The sequence below is a fragment of the Candoia aspera genome, chromosome 1, assembly GCF_035149785.1.
Source record: "Candoia aspera isolate rCanAsp1 chromosome 1, rCanAsp1.hap2, whole genome shotgun sequence".
Taxonomy (NCBI): Eukaryota; Metazoa; Chordata; class Lepidosauria; order Squamata; family Boidae; genus Candoia; species Candoia aspera.
This window is the reverse complement of record NC_086153.1, coordinates 172,397,010-172,418,457: the sequence shown is the minus strand read 5'-3', so window position 1 is coordinate 172,418,457 and position 21,448 is coordinate 172,397,010. Positions and strand designations below refer to the sequence as shown.

General features: G+C 37.0%; 2 protein-coding genes across 4 annotated transcripts in view; one reads left to right on the top strand and one right to left on the bottom strand.

Moving 5' to 3' along the window:
• Nucleotides 1-21,448, bottom strand: part of KANSL1L (KAT8 regulatory NSL complex subunit 1 like) — a 58,908-nt gene that overhangs the window by 6,363 nt on the left and 31,097 nt on the right. For all 3 annotated transcript variants that reach the window (XR_010068895.1, XR_010068896.1, XM_063317919.1), the window contains exons 7-13: nucleotides 20,716-20,866; nucleotides 17,348-17,458; nucleotides 16,591-16,728; nucleotides 14,564-14,676; nucleotides 13,050-13,174; nucleotides 10,491-10,545; nucleotides 4,629-4,738 (exon numbers count right to left, since the gene is read on the bottom strand). Coding sequence is in view for 1 of the 3 variants with exons in the window: in XM_063317919.1 (XP_063173989.1) it covers nucleotides 4,629-4,738; nucleotides 10,491-10,545; nucleotides 13,050-13,174; nucleotides 14,564-14,676; nucleotides 16,591-16,728; nucleotides 17,348-17,458; nucleotides 20,716-20,866 (803 nt within the window). In the remaining 2 variants the exon portion in view is untranslated. The remainder of the gene's footprint in view (nucleotides 1-4,628; nucleotides 4,739-10,490; nucleotides 10,546-13,049; nucleotides 13,175-14,563; nucleotides 14,677-16,590; nucleotides 16,729-17,347; nucleotides 17,459-20,715; nucleotides 20,867-21,448) is intronic.
• The window catches only part of RPE (ribulose-5-phosphate-3-epimerase), a 48,018-nt gene that overhangs the window by 22,591 nt on the left and 3,979 nt on the right, over nucleotides 1-21,448 (top strand). The gene's annotated exons all lie outside the window — the stretch shown is intronic.

The window sequence follows — 21,448 nt, the reverse complement described above, 5'->3', positions numbered from 1 at the left end:
ATACAGCTGGATCTTTTGTCCTTCAAGGTACGTTTGCAAGATGTTTTCCAAATGTATTAAGCAAGCTCCCCTTTGATAGCGATGAACTCTTCAGTGCACTAACTGATGAGCTAGGCAGCATCCAAAAAATGAAAACTAATGCTATTAAGGACAGGGATTGTCCTGTATCAACAGCAACCTATCACTGGAACAGAAAATGGTCCCCCAGCATCACTTCCAAATGGTTTACTTGTTATTCCCTGCCTCTCTACATAATAAACCCTTTGGTTCTTCCACTAACTACCTACCTACCTACCTAACCAACTAACTAACTGATCTTGTCCATTTTCCTGATTTTCAGCCCAGTTTAAGAAATGCCAGGAGCTAAACCAAAAGCAAACTCTCTTGACTTCTTGACTTTTTCCTGCCTTATGGAATTGTATTCAGCATCTCACTTTTGGTTAGCATAAAATTTATGCTAAATATAGTAAAAAAGTTTTTACTATATTCTACCTAGATTATACTATTGAGTCCACTGCCAAATTTCCTTTGGGACTCACCTATCATTGCTTTTTAATTCCTATGCTTTGAACTAAAATTTCAGAACTTGGTCAAAAAGATGTGATACAACCAGTCCCCTCTCATACTGTGCTGTTAAGGATTATATTTCAAATCCTTTTTGTGGAAATGACAGGTGAAGATGAGGCTTCTTTTAGATGACAAAATTTGAATACTTTCATAATGGCCAGGAAATTCTGTATGGTGGCCCTTTGGAATATTTCATATTGGAAATACACCCTCTCCTCATTTAATGATTGCAATCCGGTCCTTAAATCAGAAGAGAAATGGTCGCTAAGAGAAATGGTCACTAAGCAAATGAGAGAGAGAGATGTTGCAAAGATCACTGGTTGCTGCCATCTCATTTACATGAAATTCTCTTATACAGTTACACCAGCGTTACTCTCACTCTGGCATGGGTTGTTGTCAGGTGCATGAAATTTGGCATAAGTTTGCGCGTTGGTCAGAAAATGGTTTTTTTAAAATTACTGTCGTATTTGCAAATGGTCACTACACGAGGTAGCCACTAAAAGAGGAGTGGCTGTACTTTTCTGCTACAGTCAATGGTGATGTGGGAATATCACTCCCTTTCAGCTATTATACTGCACCAAGAGTTTTTACAACATGTACAACAGTCCTGCTTATTCGCCTTCATATATACAAATATATGAAATCCATATATAGACAAATGGCTACTAATTGTTCCATCCTTGGGATTATGTCCATGATGCTCTTCATTATTTGTTCAAGTTACCTGGCCTTTGGGTCAGCTGCAGAGTCTCACCTGTAACCTTCAAATATCCTGCCTATTGTAAGAGATCTTTTGAACTCCTAGCAGGCCAAGGCATTCCTTCCATGGGCCAAAGCTGTATGCCTTTCATGGCTAGCTAGAGAAATTTAGTGCTAAAGCTGCATCTCCTTGTTCATCACCTAGAAACTATTCTATTTTCTGTATTTCCCCCACTCTTTGCAATTGCCTCTTTTGGAAAGAGAGATTGCAAGTCTGGGAGTTTCCTTGTCTTCCCAAAAATGTCTACAATCACGTTCACAAATCAATCTCAATTGGGAATACCTAATACCACGGTGACTATAGCAGAGCAGAATGAAACCCTGGATTCCTAGGTGATGCTTTTGTTCATGTTCAGGACAGAAACCTTACTATGTTTTCACCAAACCTTTTACTCAGCAGAGATTTCAATCACTTCCTTCAAGTCACTGTACCCTGAATTTTGACCACCGCATAATGTCTGAGGCAACCATGTTTTGGGATTCTTCTCTTTTGCCAAGAACAACATACTGCTTTCTGCTCCAGTAGTCACATTGCCTTTCTCAGGACAGAGGTCTGATCAGTGTATTTGGCTGCATGGCTTAGGCTATCTTGCAGAGCTTGTTATGAAGGATAATCTGATTTCAGTAGTAAATACAGTAGTCAACTAGAAAGTACTATGCATCTCAGTGGATTTGACTGGCTTTATTTCAACCCTCAGAACAGATCTCTTTCATTTTTCTTTGCAGGATGTTGTCCAATACCTCCTTTCTTTAAAATCAAATGAACTCTCTCATCTTTACTTAGATACCTGGTGACCGTTTCTGCCTATCACTTCCAGGTAGACTGTTATTCTGTCTTCTCCCATCCCTTCATAAAATAGACCATGGAACAATGTTTTGTACTTTGCAGTATTTATCTCTTGTTTAACTTTGAAAAGTCTGACACTCTAGCTATTTTTGACATTTGTTTTCCTACATTTAAAATCACTTTCCTGATTTCAATTGCTTCGGCTCAGTATGACCAATGTGCCCTACGGGATGACCAGCCCTAATTAAGCGTTTATTACGATAAAAGAATGTTAAACCCAGAAATGGCCTTCCTCCCAAAATGGTCTCAGATCATCATATCAAGCAATCAACTGTCTTGCCAACTTTTTTCTGCATTCAATCCCCATCAACTACTGTTAAAAATATTCACTTAATGAACATACAAGGGCTCTGGCATTCTACATTGCACAGCCTGTTTCATTTTGGCGCGCTCCTTATTTCTTTGTAAGAATGAATGAATGAACATGTGTGTGTGTGTATACACACACACACACACTGTATATATAGTATTTGTATAAGGTAGTCCTCACTTAGCAACCACAATTGGTACTGGCAATTCCGTATGGCGTCACTTCCACTGTGGTCATTAAGCGAGTCAATGTGGGTCATTAAGTGAGACGTCACGTGACCACGACTTGGGATTTTACTGGCGGCTTCTCAATTGACTCTGCTTGAGGGAACTGGTTGTGAAGCGCACAAATGGGAATGATCGTGGGATGCTGCAATGGTTGTAAATGTGTGCTGGTTGCAAAACGCCCAAATGGTGATCACATGGCCGTAGGGATCCTGCAACAGTTGCAAATGTGAGGACTGGTTGTAAAGTTACTTTTTCAATGCCATTGTAACTTCAAGCAGTCGCTAAACAGAGCAGTTGTTAAACAAGGTCTACCTGTATTACAAAATCCCGAAGGGGATGTCAATATCCACTCAGTGCTCCACAAAATTGTTTTACCAACTGACCAACAAGGAATGTCGTAATCTCATCAAATCTCATTTGAGTATAGTCACATCTTTCTTTGGAACCTTCCTGACAGTCTACCTGCCTGGCATTTGCAAAGCTGCAATTTAATTGCAGTCATTTACTTTTCCCACACATTATTGACTAGACGTCATGAGATGGACAGGATTATCATTCGTCATTATATTGCACTTGCCCCCTCCACCACTCAAATAAGCTTGTCATTTATTCATACAAGTATTGTATAGGGAACTCAAAGAAGACTGTGGTTTATCTGTGCATTCACACAATCCAGTCACCTCCTTTTGGCAAAATGATGCCTTTAGCCTTAATCCCTTCAAAACCACCTCCCAAAATGGATCCAGCCATTACAAAAGCCAAGACATGGGGAAATCACACCCAAAAACATGCATGTTGGAGGGGGTGATTCATTTAAAAAAATCCTCCACAGTTCTTCAAGATTCTGACATGGAGCTCTGCCCAGGAACATCAATCTTTTGTGGAAGCACAGATGACCAATTCAGTGATTACTTGTACAGATTAACAGCCTATTAACCACACTGTTAAAGCTTTATTCTTAATTATTCAGCACTCTGTAAACTACAGTTGCATTCTTTGTGTTTACACATACTGTGTTCACACATATTGCAATTCACACCTATCAGTGAGCTTGTAATATTCCAGGGTTTACATTCAAATAGGAGGCCTGCCCTTTCCCTCCAGTATACATCACCTGGCTCAGCTTCAGCTAATCCTATAGTTCTTTGATTGCCAGCATTAGTACACTGAGAACTTCTGAGTTCTTCCTACTGTGTTTTATTCATAGTGCTTTGTGATTATATATTATAATATTACACTACCATATAATACTATCTCATCATACATTTTTATTTTCAAAGATCAGAAAGCAAAGAACTTTGTAGTCTTATAATAACAGGATTGCATTGGTTATGTGAATGTTGCATTTTCTTTTCTTTCTGAAATAGTTCTTGGGTCATTATCTCACCAAATGCTTTCAAACCCCAGTTCCCAGTTAAAAAACTATTTTGCCATACAAAATGAAAGCATGCTGCGGAAAAAAAATGTCTGTTGAGAACCAAAACTACAGTTCTGTGGATCTTAAAAACCCACTTAGTTAATTTTTGTTTTCAGATAAAAATAAAGCAACAAATTATACCACCCATACTTTCAGTATTAAAAACATTCAAGTCTTTTCAAAATCCAAATTCTGAATACTTTTGCATAGATGAAAGTTTTCTATCTAACTATGCAGGAAAATCAGCACATACTTTTTAGTTCATGTGCAGCTGCACTCAGTACTAAGTCAAGCAGATGCCTATGTAAGAATTAGGTGCAAATGCTGACACAAGCATTATATTTTCAATAGTACATTTTCATTTGAGTAATAGGAAAGCAAGTTTCAGATAGCTCCAATAACATGATAACTAATTTTGTAGGAGACAGCTGGCTGAAGAATCTGAGCAATAAACAAAAACGTAATTCCAAATCAATTCAATATCTTTGAATTTCAACCTGCCTATTCCTTCTAGGACATCGACATTGTTCCCACAGGGACCACCGTGCTTTCTCTTTGTCTTCATATTTTGAATGACGTGCAGCATAGACATCATCAGATAGTTCTTCTGCCTAAGTATTAGAATACTCAGATGGTAAATGTTTAATAAATGAGAACAGTCTTCCCCACTCCCACAAAATATTGTTGTAATGGATTTCAGCACTATAAAAATACATTGTACAAACTTAGAATGCAATTCAATTTTACTAAGCATGGATAAAAACAGAATAATCCTAAAATAACATAAATGTAGAAATGGCTCTTAAGAACTTTATTATAGTTAACCCAGGGGCAGGAAACCATTTTAGGGTTGAGGATTGGTGGGAATCTGAGCCAAAGACAAAAGTGAGCAATGTGTACTTTGTCTTGCCTTTCTCCCCATCAATTCATCCACCATCACAGCCTCTCTCTTCAGACACTCCATCAGTTTACATGAATGAAAACATACCTAGCCTGCTCCATTCTTGTTTTTAAAGATCTAAATGCACTGGATCTTTTTCTGTTAGTCTGACAAGGTGGCAAAATAAAAATAATAAAATGTTGCTGTTTCTTTTCCATGTCTTTAGCTTCAATACAGCTAAAGAAAACTGGAGAGGAAACGAGAAAACAAACAGAAGAGATGAATATGATGGGTAGAAAAAAAATAGGAAACAAGCCAAGTATTATTTTTAAAGACTTATACAGATTGGGCTTTTAGGAACTCTAGATGAATTCACTTGCTCTGCTTGCTAGGCAGTACGGCCAGTATGGTAGAACAGCTCCTCCCTCTGGAGCGGAATTTGAAGTGTTAAACTTGCTCCAGGAATAGTGCTACCCCAAAGTGTGGCATGCCGTTTATTAGACCCAGGAGAATACAGTGCTGAAGTATAAAGTTATGTCTCCTTCTGTTACATTGTATTAGTTTCCACTATTAGAGGAACACACTGCAGATTCATATGGAGGTAACTTTGCTCTTTGGCAGAAAGACTAACAAGAAAATATTTTCATTGGCATATGGTTCTCCTCTATAGACTCTTCTACAATTATATTCGGTTTTTAAAATATATTTACACAGTATGTACTGGCTTTATACCTTCTAACCAGTAATAGTTTGCAACATAAACTCAGAGCCAAAGAACAGAAAAAAAATCAGATCTGCTAAATTTTCAATACTGAGCTTTAAACTGGGCAGACACTTAAGGAGCTTCATTTTGCATCTCCTAGCAATGGGAGATTTGTATGGGAGATTACCAGAAAATATATCCCTATATCAGGAAATCAAAATTACATCTGAGAGAGCAATGGCAAACTACTTCTGCATCTCCCCATGTGGAGGAGATGGGCGGTGATAAAAATACGATTAAATAAATAAATAAATACCAAGAAACTTACATGGCTATGTCCAGGAAGTTACCAAGAGTCAAGCCTGAGATTTTTTATCCTTTTTTTTTTTTTAGCCCACAAAAGATTGTATCTGTACCTCTACAGACTTGCACAAACTGAATGCATATTAAACTTGTGAGTTACAGTATATACAGAATGAATTTATGTGTCATCGATTTTTCAATTCCAGATTGTGCTACATATTGTACAGCAGCCCTATCTAAACAGACAAATCATTAAATTACTGTTCTTCAGCAAAATCAGGAACACAATAATCCTATACTTCAAACATAATTTAGACAAATAACTGACAATCTTATTTATTTCAGGCTGTTCTCCCTTATCCTTGCCTCAGAAGTCAGAAGCAGACCATATATTTTCCCTGATGAGAAAAACACTTCAGCTTGAGCAATTGTTCTGCATATATATTTCAACTAGATTTTCATAGCCTTTGTAAGAAGTGTACCTGAAAATGTTTTCTGGAAAGCATGTTCCAGGTAAAGGTTTCCCTTGACATTAAGTCCAGTCGTGTCCGACTCTAGGGGGCGGTGCTCATCTTCGTTTCAAAGCCGAAGAGCTGGCGTTTGTCCGTAGACACTTCCGTGGTCATGTGGCCAGCATGACTACATGGAACGCCGTTACCTGCCCGTCGAAGTGGTACCTATTAATCTACTCACATTTGCATGTTTTCGAACTGCTAGGTTGGCAGGAGCTGGGACTAGCAACGGGAGCTCACCCCACCACGCGGATTCGAACCACCGACCTTCTGATTGGCAAGCTCAGCGGTTTAACCCGCAGCGCCACTGCGTCCCTCTTCTATAATGCTAATTAAGCATATATTCAAATGTGGCTTTGAAGCCCCCTTTTCCTAACGTTTGAGAAAATTAATCAGCCAATATGGTACTATGTATTGCTGGAAATGTGTCCCAGTCTTTTGAAGTCTGAGTGATAGATCTTCAGTTTTAAAAAAAATGAAATCATCATCTATATTCTTTCTAGAATAATTTGTTTGAAGCTGGCGCTCTGGAAATATATTTAGTAGACTCAGTTAGAAAGCAGCAAGTTGGCTGAAGTGTTCAGGCTCAAAACAGCTTATCTCAGTAATCTTTACATCTGGAACACAATTCTAAAGAAAATGATTATGCCACATAAAGCAACACAAATGGGAAAGGAGGCGGTAAGGTTTCCGTCCATCCAACTTTTATCTTTATCTGTAATAATCAAAAATAGAATTAAAGAAAAGTGTGATGAACTGCAATCCTTGCCTTTTCCACCTCTTGCTTCTTACCCAAAGTCACAAATTCCAGTAGAATTAATAGTACTTTGAGCAGGACAGAAAAAAAATGAATGTGCTTACTGCCTTAGTCTACTTAGTCTATGTGCTTACTGTCTTACTGTCTATGGTGCAAAAAATCAGGAGTCTGTTAGCACCTTTTCCAAATGACACGTTTTATTAAAAGACGTTAAGTCCAGCCATTCTATGCATCTGATGAAATGAGCTGCAAATCATGAAAGCTTATGCCTTTTAATAAATTGTGTCAGTCAGAAAAGGTGCTACCAGACTCCTGGTTTTTGCCCCTTCTTATTACCTAATGTAAGCCATTCCTAGAGCCTCATAACTGAAGGGTAACTGTTTCAACCAAGAAATACATTCAGGAATTGGCAGCAAAAAGTTAGAACTCATAGCTGTTCTGACTCTTTTATTTTATTACAACATAAACAGATGTAAATGAAATGAAATAGAGCACTGAACATATTATTCCCTCTAATTCATACTGGATGGGTCAATGTCAATTAGTAAAAATAGGACCACCCACAAGTATGAACTCTCTGTCTTCATTCCCCAAGGGACAAATTCATTCACAAGTAGGGAGCCTAGAATGCCCACAACCTTTTTATTTGACTAAACATTAGCCTTGTGTGGATAATTCCATCTTGGTTTTTAAACTGAAACTAAAATAAAGATATGCTTCATAGTGAGTTACACCTCCCTGCTGCTGTCAGATTCCAACCCTGCTACAACATACAATGTTGCCAGGTTCTGCACAGCAGCTCTTACAATTGTCAGATGATGACCAGTGCCATAAACTAGTTTTAATGAGCATCTAATTCATTACATTAGAGTGTTCTGTACTGATAGACATACTAACCTTTATGTTCCCCTACACCCCTTTTAGATTTTTTTTCTTTTCTTTTAGGCTTTTGTGAGACACACACACACGCACTTTTAAATTATTCTTTAGATTTTAATGTATTTTCTCCTCCTTATGCTGGTCTTTGACCATAATAAAGTTTTGATTGATTGAGCTCCAATGAAACCTGGAAATCTCTGATTTCTATTTCTGTTTCTTTATTTTAATTTCCCTTTTTAGGAACTGTTGAGGAGATGGTGGCGTATCAGCCCACAGAGGATCCTAGAGGATTCTTTCCAGGGACTGAAATAGAATTGGTCATGCTTGTCAGATGACCTTCATCTGGACCTAGATGGAGATGGGAAGTGTGCCCCTCTAAGTCCTATTAGCCCCCTTCGCAGTGGTCAATGCCACAACCATAGTATCCTTCTGGACTGACTGCAAGGGTGGAGAATTGGTGGTACCATATCATGGTGGTTCCAGGTGGTGACTGGAGGAGGGAGAAGCACTCCAATATGGTGTCCCATAAGCTCAGGGCTCTCCCCTACATGAAACCCCTGGGAAAGTTCATCCATCAGTCTGGGGTAAGGTATCTTTAAGATGCCATGGAAGTCCTGGCCTGTTACCTGCAGGCTGTAAGTATCTGGATGGGTGAAACATGTTCAGATTAAATCCTACCAAGCTGGAGTTGCTATTTGTTAGTACACAACTTAATACAATAAAAATCGCCCTAGACTGAGTAAAGGAAGGGGTTGTGACTTAAGGGTCTTTCTGGGGTCTAAGCTCCTGCTTAAATAACAAGTGGAAGTCTAGGCTGGGGGCCTTTGTCCACCTCTGGCTGGTGTGCCAGTTACAACCCAATCTAAGCCAGGACGCCCTGGGGATGGAACTCTCATCCTGCTTACTATGTGCTTGGACTATTTCATTACACTATGTGGGACCACCATTAGAAAAGACCCCAAAGCTGCAGCTGGTACAAAATGCAGAAGCTAAATGACAACTCTGCCAGTGTAGAATACCACCAATTTTAAAGTCATTGTATTGATTACCAGTACACTTCTGGGACAATTCAAAGTGCTGATCATTACTTTAAAGCCTTTTATGGCACAGAATACATCCAGCCTTGTCATCTAGACATGCCTGTTGAGAGTACTCCCTCTTGAGAAGTACATGGGTTATAGATCAGACATACTGCATTCTCAATAAAAGTTCCACTTTTTGGAATGCTCTTCCCCAAGTGGTCTGTTTTCCCATTCCACGGAAGAGCAATATCAGTATTTTCTAACACGCCTTTGGGCCTATTTGAATATGGGTGGTCATCACAGGAAATCTTAATATGTTGATGTTTGCCCTTTTTACTGTGTAGTATCCATATCCTTACTTGTTCACCGTGCATCACGATTGGGCAGGTTACAAATACTGATAAACAAACAGGGCCTACTGAAAACTGCAGGGAGTTCTTGCTAGCCAAAACTCTGTACAATTCATTGCTATCTGCTGATCCAATTTTAGTAAAAACTCTCAAAATATTCTTTCCCAAACTGTCCCCTACCCATCCTAACACAAGAATAATTACACGATCCCCCCCTCCTCCACCTTTGTGTGTGTGTGTGTGCGTGTGTGTGTGTGTGTGTGCGCATATGTGCCGTTGAGTCAGTGTTGACTCCTGGTGACTGCCTGGACAAGTCCCTGTATTCTTATTGGCAGTATTTTTGCAAGTGGTTTGCCATTGCCTTTTTCCTAGGGCTGAGGGAGAGGAACTGTCCCAAGGTCACCCAGCTGGCTCTGTGCCTAAGGCAGGACTAGAAGTCATGGTCTCCCAGTTTCTAGCCTGAGGCCTTAACCACTACGCCACACTGGCTCTCTTCTCCCCAATAGTCATAAATAAAAAAATACTTATTTATATTTTATTCTTCATATACAGTAAGTTTGTACAAAGTGTGGTAGCATGAGGGAAACACTACTCCTTGAAATGTTAATTATGATAATGATAATAATTATGAAAATGATAATAATATCCTTTGGAGGGTTTTTGTGTTAGCTTCAAGGACTGTTCCCAGGTCTCTGAATATGCAGTTGTGCATGCATAGCTGCTGCTTCACTCATGGCTCCAGTATTGCATGTTGACAACTGAAGCAGCCAGCCAAACCTCCCAAGGATATGGCTACTTTCACACTTCGAGAATGTTTTGCTCACACTAACATGCTTTGTAAAGTGCTCTTTCAATGCTTTCCACAATCCTGATATATAATAAGAATTTATCTGCTAATGGAAATACAAAACTCCTCACTACAAAACAGCAGCAAACCAGAACATAAATAGAGCTTACCTTCTCTTCATCCTCATGCAGTTTTTCTAAAGGCTTTAGGGTTATGATTCTCCAGCTGTTGATAAAAAAGATTCCTCCTTGAAAATTATTCAGATAAAACTTGTATCTAATTCATTATGAAAAGTCATTTTCACCCTAGACGCTGCAAATGCACTTGTTGATTAAATTACATAATTGAATTCTTTCCCACAGTTAAAGTTTATCCATTTCAAAGTCACTGGCATCCATTTAACATAAGCTTCTCTTTTTATCTTATCAAGTCATTTGTACAAAAGCACCAATGTACTGTTTCTCTGAACACATGACTATGCCTTCCCATATAACTTTAAAATTGGAGGCTCAACTTATATTTAGTGAGAACATGGTTAAGGGAGGCCACTAATATTTTTCTGTAATCTTTTGTTTATGGAAAAGGTTGTCTTAAATTCAAGGTACTCTTGCTTTTGGGTGAACGTGGTATCTGTGCTTTTATGGGATTCTTCCTAGTGCTACATGTATACAAGTTTATGGACAATATATTCTCCTGTTTTAAATAAGTATTTCTAATATTTGTTTTCTGCTTTCTTGGTATTCTTCCATCAGAAATCTTATATTAACCAAACAGCTACCTTAATAATTGGTTCATTTTCTTTCCTCTTTTTGCTATTCTACGGTAGCAAAAGTAGCAAAGTCCTGATAGACTAGATAGACTTTTACTGACTTGCAATGAATGTCAGTAATGACAAAGAGATGTAACGTATGTCTGAAAGCAAAGACACACTGATTGTTCCTCATACCTGCTTAAATGTAGTCATCATAATTCACTGGTATACAGCTGAAAAGTGTGGAAATATCTAGGGTTGCATGCAAAATAACTAGGGTTTAGGCATTTCTGGTCAAACTGTAAAGTAAAGGTAAAGGTTTCCCTTGACGTAAAGTCCAGTCGTGTCCGACTCTAGGGGGCGGTGCTCATCTCCGTTTCAAAGCCTTGGAGCCGGCGTTGTCCATAGGACACTTCCGGGTCATGTGGCCAGCATGACTCACGGAACGCCGTTATGTCTTAGCAAATCCCTAAATGAACGGGCATGTTTTTTTGCTCTACCCTTTTTCTTCCAAATGTATTGTGTGATTGTGACCAAACAGTTTAATAAAACAGTTTCATTAGTCCAAAGCATCTTGTTCCAAAACATTTCAGGCTTAACAAAGTTTACTAAAGTTATGACTTTTGAAACTAGGTCAGATAAAAGGTTTCCTTCCGATAACTCTCCTTTGTAGATCATTGTTGGAAAAGCAGTGCTATAGTGGTCCTGTGACCAACTACTCCTATATCAGTTCACCTTTTTAACAGGATATTTGCAGTGATCTGTAGATTTTATTTTGCAGTTCTGAACAATTTACTAGCAGTTTTAGTAGAGGTTTATCTATGTCTTCTGGATCTTGTCTTAACTTCAGTTTCCATTTAATTTCCATTTCTTAATAATATTTCTTTCAGTTGAAATAACTGTAAATGTTCAGATATTTTTATAGACCTCCACTGCTTTGGAAAACTGAATTATTTTCACTTTAAAATGCTCAGATATTTGTTTAGAGGAGCCCATGGTTGTTGAAAATAAAAAAAAATATTTTCCCCTAGGTAATTGTAGGTCTGATTCAATCACCATTAACAACTTAATCCTACTAACAACTTTACAGAAAGGAGGAGAAGGGCTGAATCAACTTTAAGGGTGTCCAAACTTTTGCATTTGCCAAAATAATTATTTTCTTATTTTGAATCTATAAACTGCACATAAATTGTGTGTGTGTGTGTGTGTGTGTTCAGATTTGCAAAAATATGTTTTGCTTGACTTTGTACCATATCAGCTTCTGTTCACTTAGGGATTTTTAAAAACAGGTTGACCAGGAATGCCTAAACTATTACACGTAACTGGATTTTCAAGGATTTATAACATTAATATAACATATGAACATACGTAGTATGATGGTGCCATACAAATTCTGGACTTACACAGTAACAGTAAGACATAAACATTTTACTTTAAACATGTACAATTTAAACAATACCTGTAAAACATTTAAGAATTTCCATCTAAATCAAGAATCTTAATCTCCTGTGGCTAATGCAATACTGTAATATATACACTGAAAATACATTAATCTCACTGAACTCTGTTCATTCATTTGAATGATGTATGACTTGATCAACAATAAACAGAATGGGTTTATTATCTTTAGCAGTACAAAATGAAAGCAAATCTTACAATTCTTCTGAATTAGCTTTGCTACAAATCCATGAGGTAAGTCTCTAATATATTCATTTTACAGGTAAGAAATTTAGATTTACGGAAACTTTGATCTTCCATTAACCAAAATAAGACAGCTGTAGCAAGAATCAGACACAATATTTATTGAAAGTGCTCAGATTAAATCCTAAGAGCTATATTGTGGGCATTGCATCTGTTTCTCTTATAAGAAGCAGCATGAGTAGATCTTTCCACAATTTCCTCAAATATGCTTTCTATCAGACCAAAGGTTTTATATAGTTATTTATATATAAAATTCATTAAAATAAATTAAAATTACCTTGGAGTAAGAATTTCTTTATACTGAAGCTTCTCCAGCTTTGATGGTGCAACTAATGACATGGGAATAACAATATTGTCTATGTCATAGGAGCTCTCACTTCTCAGTCTCCGCCTTGAATTGAGCTATTTAAAAATTGTTTCAGTAAATGATATTAAAAAGCGGTATGAAATCACAAATAAACTTCAGCGCACATACTAGTAACAATACTGAGCTTTCAAACTCAAGGTATATGCCATCATTTTCTACATGATACGTTTTTTTGAAGCTGGCAATCTTTCTTTGTTGTTTTTATAAAGTCTTACTTACTTTGGATCTATATGATTGTGGAGAAATAACATTCAATTGTTGAAACACTAATTATTAGAACAATAAATCTGATACTGAATTTTTATCTAAACTAGCCTAAACCATGAAAAATGAAATTACACAAAATGATGAAAGCAACCATAAAAACCAGAACCAGTTTTAAAATGTGGTTGTGGTTATGGTTGTAGTGCTTAGATAACCACTGTAGTGTCCATGTCCCAGCATACTTCCATCAATAACCACCACACTACACTTCCTCAAGCAAGGGCAATCCCTTCAGGACAAAGCACAGGTTTCTAGATATAACATCTTTATTTTTCCCTAGAAATGACAGGAAAAGAAGATAATAGGTGACTATAAACTAAGGCTTTTCTCTGGTAGATAGCAGGCCAAAGCACTACAAAAAAGGAAGAATTAAAAAAGAATTTCCATTCCTGGTAAAGATGGTTGGAACACTTGGTGGGAAAGTTGTGAAGGGGCTGGATGAACAAAAGCACAGAGTTTAAGAAGACCATTCAGGGGAGGCTTAGAAAGGGATGCAGATAAAATCAGGAAATGAGAAAAAGAAGAGAAATTGAAGAGAAAAGCAGGCAAGCAGAGAGTGGCTAGGGTGGTTTTAGAGAAAAGAAGAGGCAGAGAGAACACCTAAAGTTTTTGTGCATGTGCACAAAGACCCATACAAGCATTTTCAACATTTTGTGAGCTTGGAAACATGCCTCAGATCAGTTTAATGATGCTCAGGGTACTTTTTAAAAAACCTAATGGACTTGCATTCTCAGTAAGGTTATAGACTCCTTTTATAGTTGAAGGCCAAAATTCAGACTCTGAATCAGACTCTGTGTGTTTCTATATATTCTGTTACAAAGGCTTTAGGAACCACAACAAATCCTAATTCATCTTGCTATTAAATGATAGCATGATATAAATTAAAAAGTCGCCTGAGCAGACACATCCACAAATCCATCCTATATTTAATATTTTATTTTTGGGAAATATGCTGAAGCATGAGATATGATTTAAAGTTCATTAGAACAGAACTAGAAAACTTCAGTTCCTGCTTTTTGTTTTAAAAAGCTAACTAAAAATTGCCTTCAAGATTTGTCATTACAGAAAAATGCCACTGCTTCATACAAGCTATTTAAAAGACTTATTCAAGTATTCATTAATTTAAGAAAATAATGTGTAGTGTGTTAATATTATCATACCTGTGATGAGATACTGTGACTTGATCTAGATAACATGTCAACATTGGATACTGCTGTAAAATTACTATGAGACTCATGCTGATAAGAAAATGCTTCACAACTACTATTTTCTCCTGCCATGAAAAGATTAAAAACATCAATTAATGAATGAAATTCTAAATAATAAATATACAACATAGATGTTTCACAGGAAATTATGAAAAGCATATCCAGGGTAGAAATTAGGCTAGCAATGTAGTTATTAACGAGTTCTTCATCTTAGATGCATAAATATGGAAATATTCCACTTGTTATTACAGAATTGGTTGTCCACATTACCATCGTTTTTAGAGCTTGGCTCATACCCTTAAAAGAAAACATCCTTTTGATTAACTTACTCTGAACCTTTAAGTAAGATGTTAAGGATTTTATGTAGATACCATAAAAAAGAGAGAGTTCCAACAGACAGTAAAGCTAGATTGTTCAAGTGTTTTCTTTAAATTCAATCTTCAGTTCATTGTGCTCTTCTCACACTTCTGATTTCAGAAACTAGTGGGACAGCATGGTTCAGAACTTAATAAACTTGAAATAACTAAATTTTTCTGTGCAGTCACTTACATAAAATTCTGTGCAGAACACACCTTTCATCTTTGGAAAGGTTCTGGAAGATTAGGAATGCTACCCCCCACCCCAGTACTGGCTTTTACATGTAAGACTGAGTAAATATAATGAGATTTTCTGCTCGTTCCACTTCTAAGAACCTCCTCCTGAGCTCAATGTACACTCCAGTTTAGGGATATCGGTCAGGAGATGTGAATTCAGACTACCTTGCTTCTTGAAAAACAACAAGCAAGCAATGGTTTTCTTTATAATACTAATACTTTATTGAACTTGTATGCCTCCTCCTGACTCTCAACAACCCTTTTTTTAATGGGATCCTATTAGTGGCAGTTTAGGAAGTTTACTTATCAGAACCTATCAGTGTCACAGAAAAGTGAGTGAAGGATGCTTTCCCAAAACATTATTAGGTCTGTCAGAAACCTAATATTATTAACATTTTAATAGATGTAATAGCTTTAGCTTGAAAATAGCAGGATTCAAGTATTACTGTCACTGGCCATAGAGAAAACTTTTGATTTGAACCACAGGGTGTGGGGGATATATTTAGGATTTATTATGGTATTTCTCAAAGTGTTGCATCTTGGACAAAGGTGTTACATATCCTAATCAATGTTGCACAGCCTCATCAATCACATAATATAAATGAGTACTATGGCATGTATCAAGGGAGCCCTTTATTCACTTATAATTGGACATAAATCTTAGCTTTGGACATAGGCTGAAATAAACAGACAAGAGTTCCCCTTTGTGTTCAACCAGAGAATTATTATTTCACCCTGCTGAAAGTTTGATTTGCAGTAGTGGCTTGTTGTTAAAAGTTTTTATTAATTCTCTTTAACAGAGACACACACACACACCCCTGGAATGAGTCCAGTCCAAACTCTTCTGGGCAGGATTTTAGGTGCCTATTCTGTCTCCAATGTGCCTTATGCCTTGAATCAGTTACAAAAGTAGAGATCAGAGTCTGGCTCTTAATGTTTATATACTGGTTAAAACATGTCTTCTTACATGAGGGTCTTGCCCCCTTGAGGCTGTCAGATAATTAAGTCTTGCTAAATGAGTTCCCTTGTAAGCAAATTACAGACATACAATCTTCCTCCACAAGAAGTACTAAAAAGAGGCTATGATCAGGAGATGATGCTCATTAAAGAATGTATTATGGATGTGGATCTAGGTAGAGCTCTTAAATTTTCTGTGGACCAATGCTTATGCATTGGTACCTTCTAAAATTTGCCTCACATCTCTCAGAATTGGATTACTCAGGGTATAGAACTTATAACCTGGCAAGGTGTGGTGCTCTTCTTTCAGCGGTGCTGGAAGGGACATACGAAAAAATCCTCTATCCAGAATGATTTTATGCATTTCTCATTATATTGCTTATCCCCAAAAGGAATGGTGTGATGGGTGTTATGTATGTATGTACTTACCAGACAATGTCTCGCTTAAATGTCTTTTCTTCCTTCCCTCTGAAAACTGTTCAGATACTTTTGACACACTCTGATGTTTAGAATTGGATCCATATTTATGGCTCAACTGTTGAAAAGGAGCTTTAATCTGACTAAAAACTAGGATAAAACAAACATAACTTTACTATTGTTCTTTCTCTATTTAAAACATAAAGGAAATGTTTAAGTTCTGATAGTATATTTTTATGACACTGAATTACTTAAAGCTGAAAATTTATCAAAAGTGATCAATGTTCTATGACTGGCCACCATTTATAAGCATTTACCTTACTGTAAAACTCATTGAATTCAGAGGGGCTTACAGGGTAGATTTTTTTAAATCAAATTGATTTAAGTAACTAGCCATAATCAATTTATTTAAAACATGATTTGTTCATTAATCAGGAAGATTCTTTAATAGTAATTTCTAGTAAATAAAAATCTGGTTTGATGTAACTTAAATACATATTTTTTAGTAAAGAGTGAGTGAGAAAGAGATGGATAAATTTCATTTTCAGAAGGTGCATACCATATAAAGCAATTATTTGGTCAGATCCTTTTCAGATCAATTTTCATCATAAAAATGGAATGATGATCTCAGTACAAAGCAAGCAGATATATATTTCTTGGAATCATATTAAATACTAGTTCTTATCAATCAAGAATATATAAACAAAGGAGGACAATCAACAAACTATGTTAGAGCCTGAATAAAAATAGATTTTTTTGTATTGCATACCATTTAATGGAGACATTTTGTACTCTAAATCAAGAGCAGCACCTTCAAAAGCATCACCTCTGATTTCATATTTCTTGAGTAATGTTTTAAAATGAACATGAAGAGGAACATCTGCAAAAAATATTTAAATAGGTAACTTCACATCTATGAGAAATTCTCCTTTTCAAATTTTCCTTGTATGTGTATTATATATGTATTTCCAAAAGCTAATTCACTGAATCCAGTCCATTCTCCAGTGTAGATCTGTATACTTAAGGAGAAAACCAAATTAGGATACAGATTAATCAGCCTCTTTTAAATAGTGTTGACCCTTTAAAAGGTTGTTTACTCTTGAAGAAAGTAACTTGTTGCTACTTTTCCAGTCATTCCTAAACCTGATTTCAGTAATGCACAGGTGTTTGCTTAGCAAAGATTGCTACATCCAGAATCACAGCTCCTCAAGGTTCTCATCTGGCGATGACAGAATATATCTTGATTATTTTTATGCAGTTACGCAATACTCTCTATGCTGAGCTGTCTCTGAAGACTGTTCAGAAACTTCAGAGGGTTCAGCATGCTATAGCCATATTAATGTGAAAGGTGAAAGGTCCCCTGTGCAAGTACCGAGTCATGTCTGACCCTTTGGGGGGATGCTGCTTTCGCGACGTTTTCTTGGCAGACTATAGAGCGGGGTGGTTTGCCATTGCCTTCCCCAGTCATCACCTTCCCCAGCAAGCTGGGTGTTCATTTTACCGACCTCGGAAGGATGGAAGGCTGAGTCGACCTGAGCCGGCTATCCGAGATTCCAGCTTTCGCTGGGATCGAACTCGGATCGTGGGGAGTATTTTGGTTGCAATACTGCCGCCTACCACTCTGCGCCACACAAGGTTCTTAGCCATATTAATACTTGCAGCTAATTATAATCAACAGGTTGGAAGGGACCATTTAGCCTAAGTCCTGCTCAGTGCAAAAGTCAAAGTAATCCAGACAGATTGCTATTTAGCCTCCACTTGAATACATTCAGTGAGGAGGAGCCCACCACCTCACTACTGTTGAATGGCTATTAATTTTAGGAAGTTTTTTTAAAAAAAATATTCAATCAGAATTTGCTTTCCTCTAATTTACATCCATTATTCTGTGATTGCACTCTGGAATGAAAGACATTGTGATCTTTTGGTCATATCCTTTCAGAGTGCAATGATACCCCCTTTCCCCTCGTCTTCTTTTCTCAAAGCTTAAGATTCCCAGTTCTTTCAATTTCTCTTCATGGGACTTAGTTTCTAAATTCCCGGATCATCCTTGCTGCACTTCAATTGTTCCAGCTTGAAGATTCCTTAATATGCCCACCATCAGACATTGTGCTCAAGGTGGAAACTGACTAATGCAGAATAAAGCAGAACTATTATTTCCCTTATATTTTGGCCAAAATATAAAGCAACTGAAAGAAGCTGTACAAGATTGGAAATCATGGAGAGAGCTGGCTTATGGAATCGCCATGGGTTGAATACGGCTGAACGGATAAATCGATTCCATTATTTCCCTTGCATTTGGAAAGTGTAATTCTGTTGGTATGGTCAAATGTACTTTCATTTGACTTTTTTGCAGCCATTATCTCACTGATGATTTATATTCACTTTGTGATCAATTACTGTTGAAATATTCTTCTCACAAATATTATTGCCAAGCCATCCTTTGGATAAGAGAGCAAGTTTGGTCTAGTGATTAAGGCAACGGGCTAGAAACCAAGAGACTAAGAGTTCTAGTCCCACCTTAGGCATGAAAGCTGGCTGGGTGACTTTGGGCCAGTCCCTCTCTCTCAGCCCAACTCACCTCACAGGGTTGTTGTGGGGAAAATAGGAGGAGGAAGGAGGATTAGGTATGTTTGCTGCCTTGAGTTATTTATAAAAATAATGAAGGCGGAATAGAAAATAAAATAAAAATAAATAAAAAATAAAATACATTTATGAGAAGTAGTAAGTAAAATCAATGAAAAACTTTCTACCAAGACTTGAAAACATTTTAAATTTAACTATTAGCACTATAATTTAACTTGATAGCTAACTACAATTTTTGTGCATGCAGTTCATAAAAGAAAAGTTTTATGCAACCTTGTTGGTTATTTAAAAGTAGAGTAAGTTTTTTTTAAATGTTGTGGTCACAATAGTGAACACAAGCACAGATAATTACATCTCTGGTTAAAGAAGAGACAAAGCAACCAGAGTTATCTATTCCTCTGTTAAAACTTACAGGGGATATGACGGAAATCTGCAATACCACATAGATAAAGGCCACAACTCTCTTAGCATTTCTTCAAGAGACTGTTTCTCCAAGGAGAAAATTAAGTGAGTACTGTGGCTTCTCCAGAAGGACACTATGATCAGCAACAGGAAATGGTTCTAAGAGGTTAAGAAGATCCAGCAGAGTTGAGTATTTTCCTCAGCCAGGGAGAGAAATGCTGTTTCTTTCCCATACCCACCTGAAATCTGATTAGAATGGACCGAACTAATGCTGCTTGGAGTTGAGAAATTGCCTCAAAATGGCAATCACCTAAAACCATAAGATTCAATCTAATTTCTTCATAACTGCTTTATCAATGCTTCATCCATCCCTCTGTAATGCTAAGAAGATCAGCTGAGAAGCAACTAACATTGTTGAAATCAGTCAACACATTGTTCAGTAAATATGGTTTTTGCTTATGCATCAGAATTACATTTTTATTTCACACAATGGAATCCATAAAGTACAATTGCTAGTATTCACTTATTTATAAAATTATGGCCAGTTCTGTGCTTGCTTTAAAAAGGAATCAGACCAACCGGAACAGGTTCAAAGAATAGCAGTAAGAATGACTAAAACCTATGCAAAGAAATTGTGGAAACTGTTTAGCTTTGAGAAGACTGAGAAGGATATGATAGCATTCTTCTAGTGCTGGAGGGATGGCACACGGGAAAAGGCAAGACCCATTCTCTATCATCCCAGTGACTGAGACACAGAGTAAGGTACAAAAAGTGAAATTCTCTTTGAATATTAGGAAAAATAACTCCTAACAATAAAAACAATTCTATAATGGAACCAATTACTGTACCTAAAAAAATGACATGAGCCTCTTTATTGGATGTGTTCAAATAGAAACCATACTTTGAACACATCAAACACATTACTTTGGATTCCTCAATGGAATAGACAATTGCTTTCCAACTCCGTAATTCTATGAAATGTCAGATAATAAATTCTGGTTGCCCTATAACTTTCCAATACATGGACATAAGTAATTAAAGATTTGATTATCATAACTATGGGCTTTAAGAAAAGGTTCTTTCATGAAGATTTTTTACACTATATTACACTTCTTCGAATAACTGTCCACACAATAGCAGGTAATTACTTACCTGAAGGAAATGATAAGACGGGATGGAATGATGTGTCCAGTTCCAACATGAGTTGTTTGGGTATACCAGAATTGGCGCTAAACTCATAACTACTCCATGTGCTGCCTGCAATCTCTTCTGTATTGAACAAGGTACTGCCCTGTTGTAAAGCCTATAAAATGACATACAGATTTGAAAAATCACAGTTTGACCAAATCCTAAAACAAACCAGGCTAACAAACTGAAACCAAATCCAAACAAAATAAATCACTTGTTCAGAGATGGAGTTCTACCAGATTTTGATAGGGCTTTATTTCCTCTGAAAAGAAAATCAGTTCACTGTTTTGGTACTTACTTGGGCTCAGCTTTTTTCTTAAATGATCACATTACAATGAGACTCGATTGTGTTTGCTCAGGTTAAGTTGGTTTGCCAGTTGTATCTGTTTTCTAGAGACAATGGATCTGGCCTCAATTACCAAGCCATACATCTAAACTGAATTAATGTAATACATATTATGTTGGGTTGCCTTTGGAAGCTTCAGCTAGTAAGAACTGTAGAAGGGAGAGTTTTTACCAGAGGAAGCATTCTAGATCATGTAGCTCCACTGCTGTATCATAATCTGTTTTCAAACCCAATGCAAAGTGCTCATTTTCACCTCTTAAATGTTATAATGCCAAAAGCAACAATTAATACAGTATATTGATTAGTCATTTGACCATATTAAGAAACTATAAAAACAGTACTAAGAAAAAA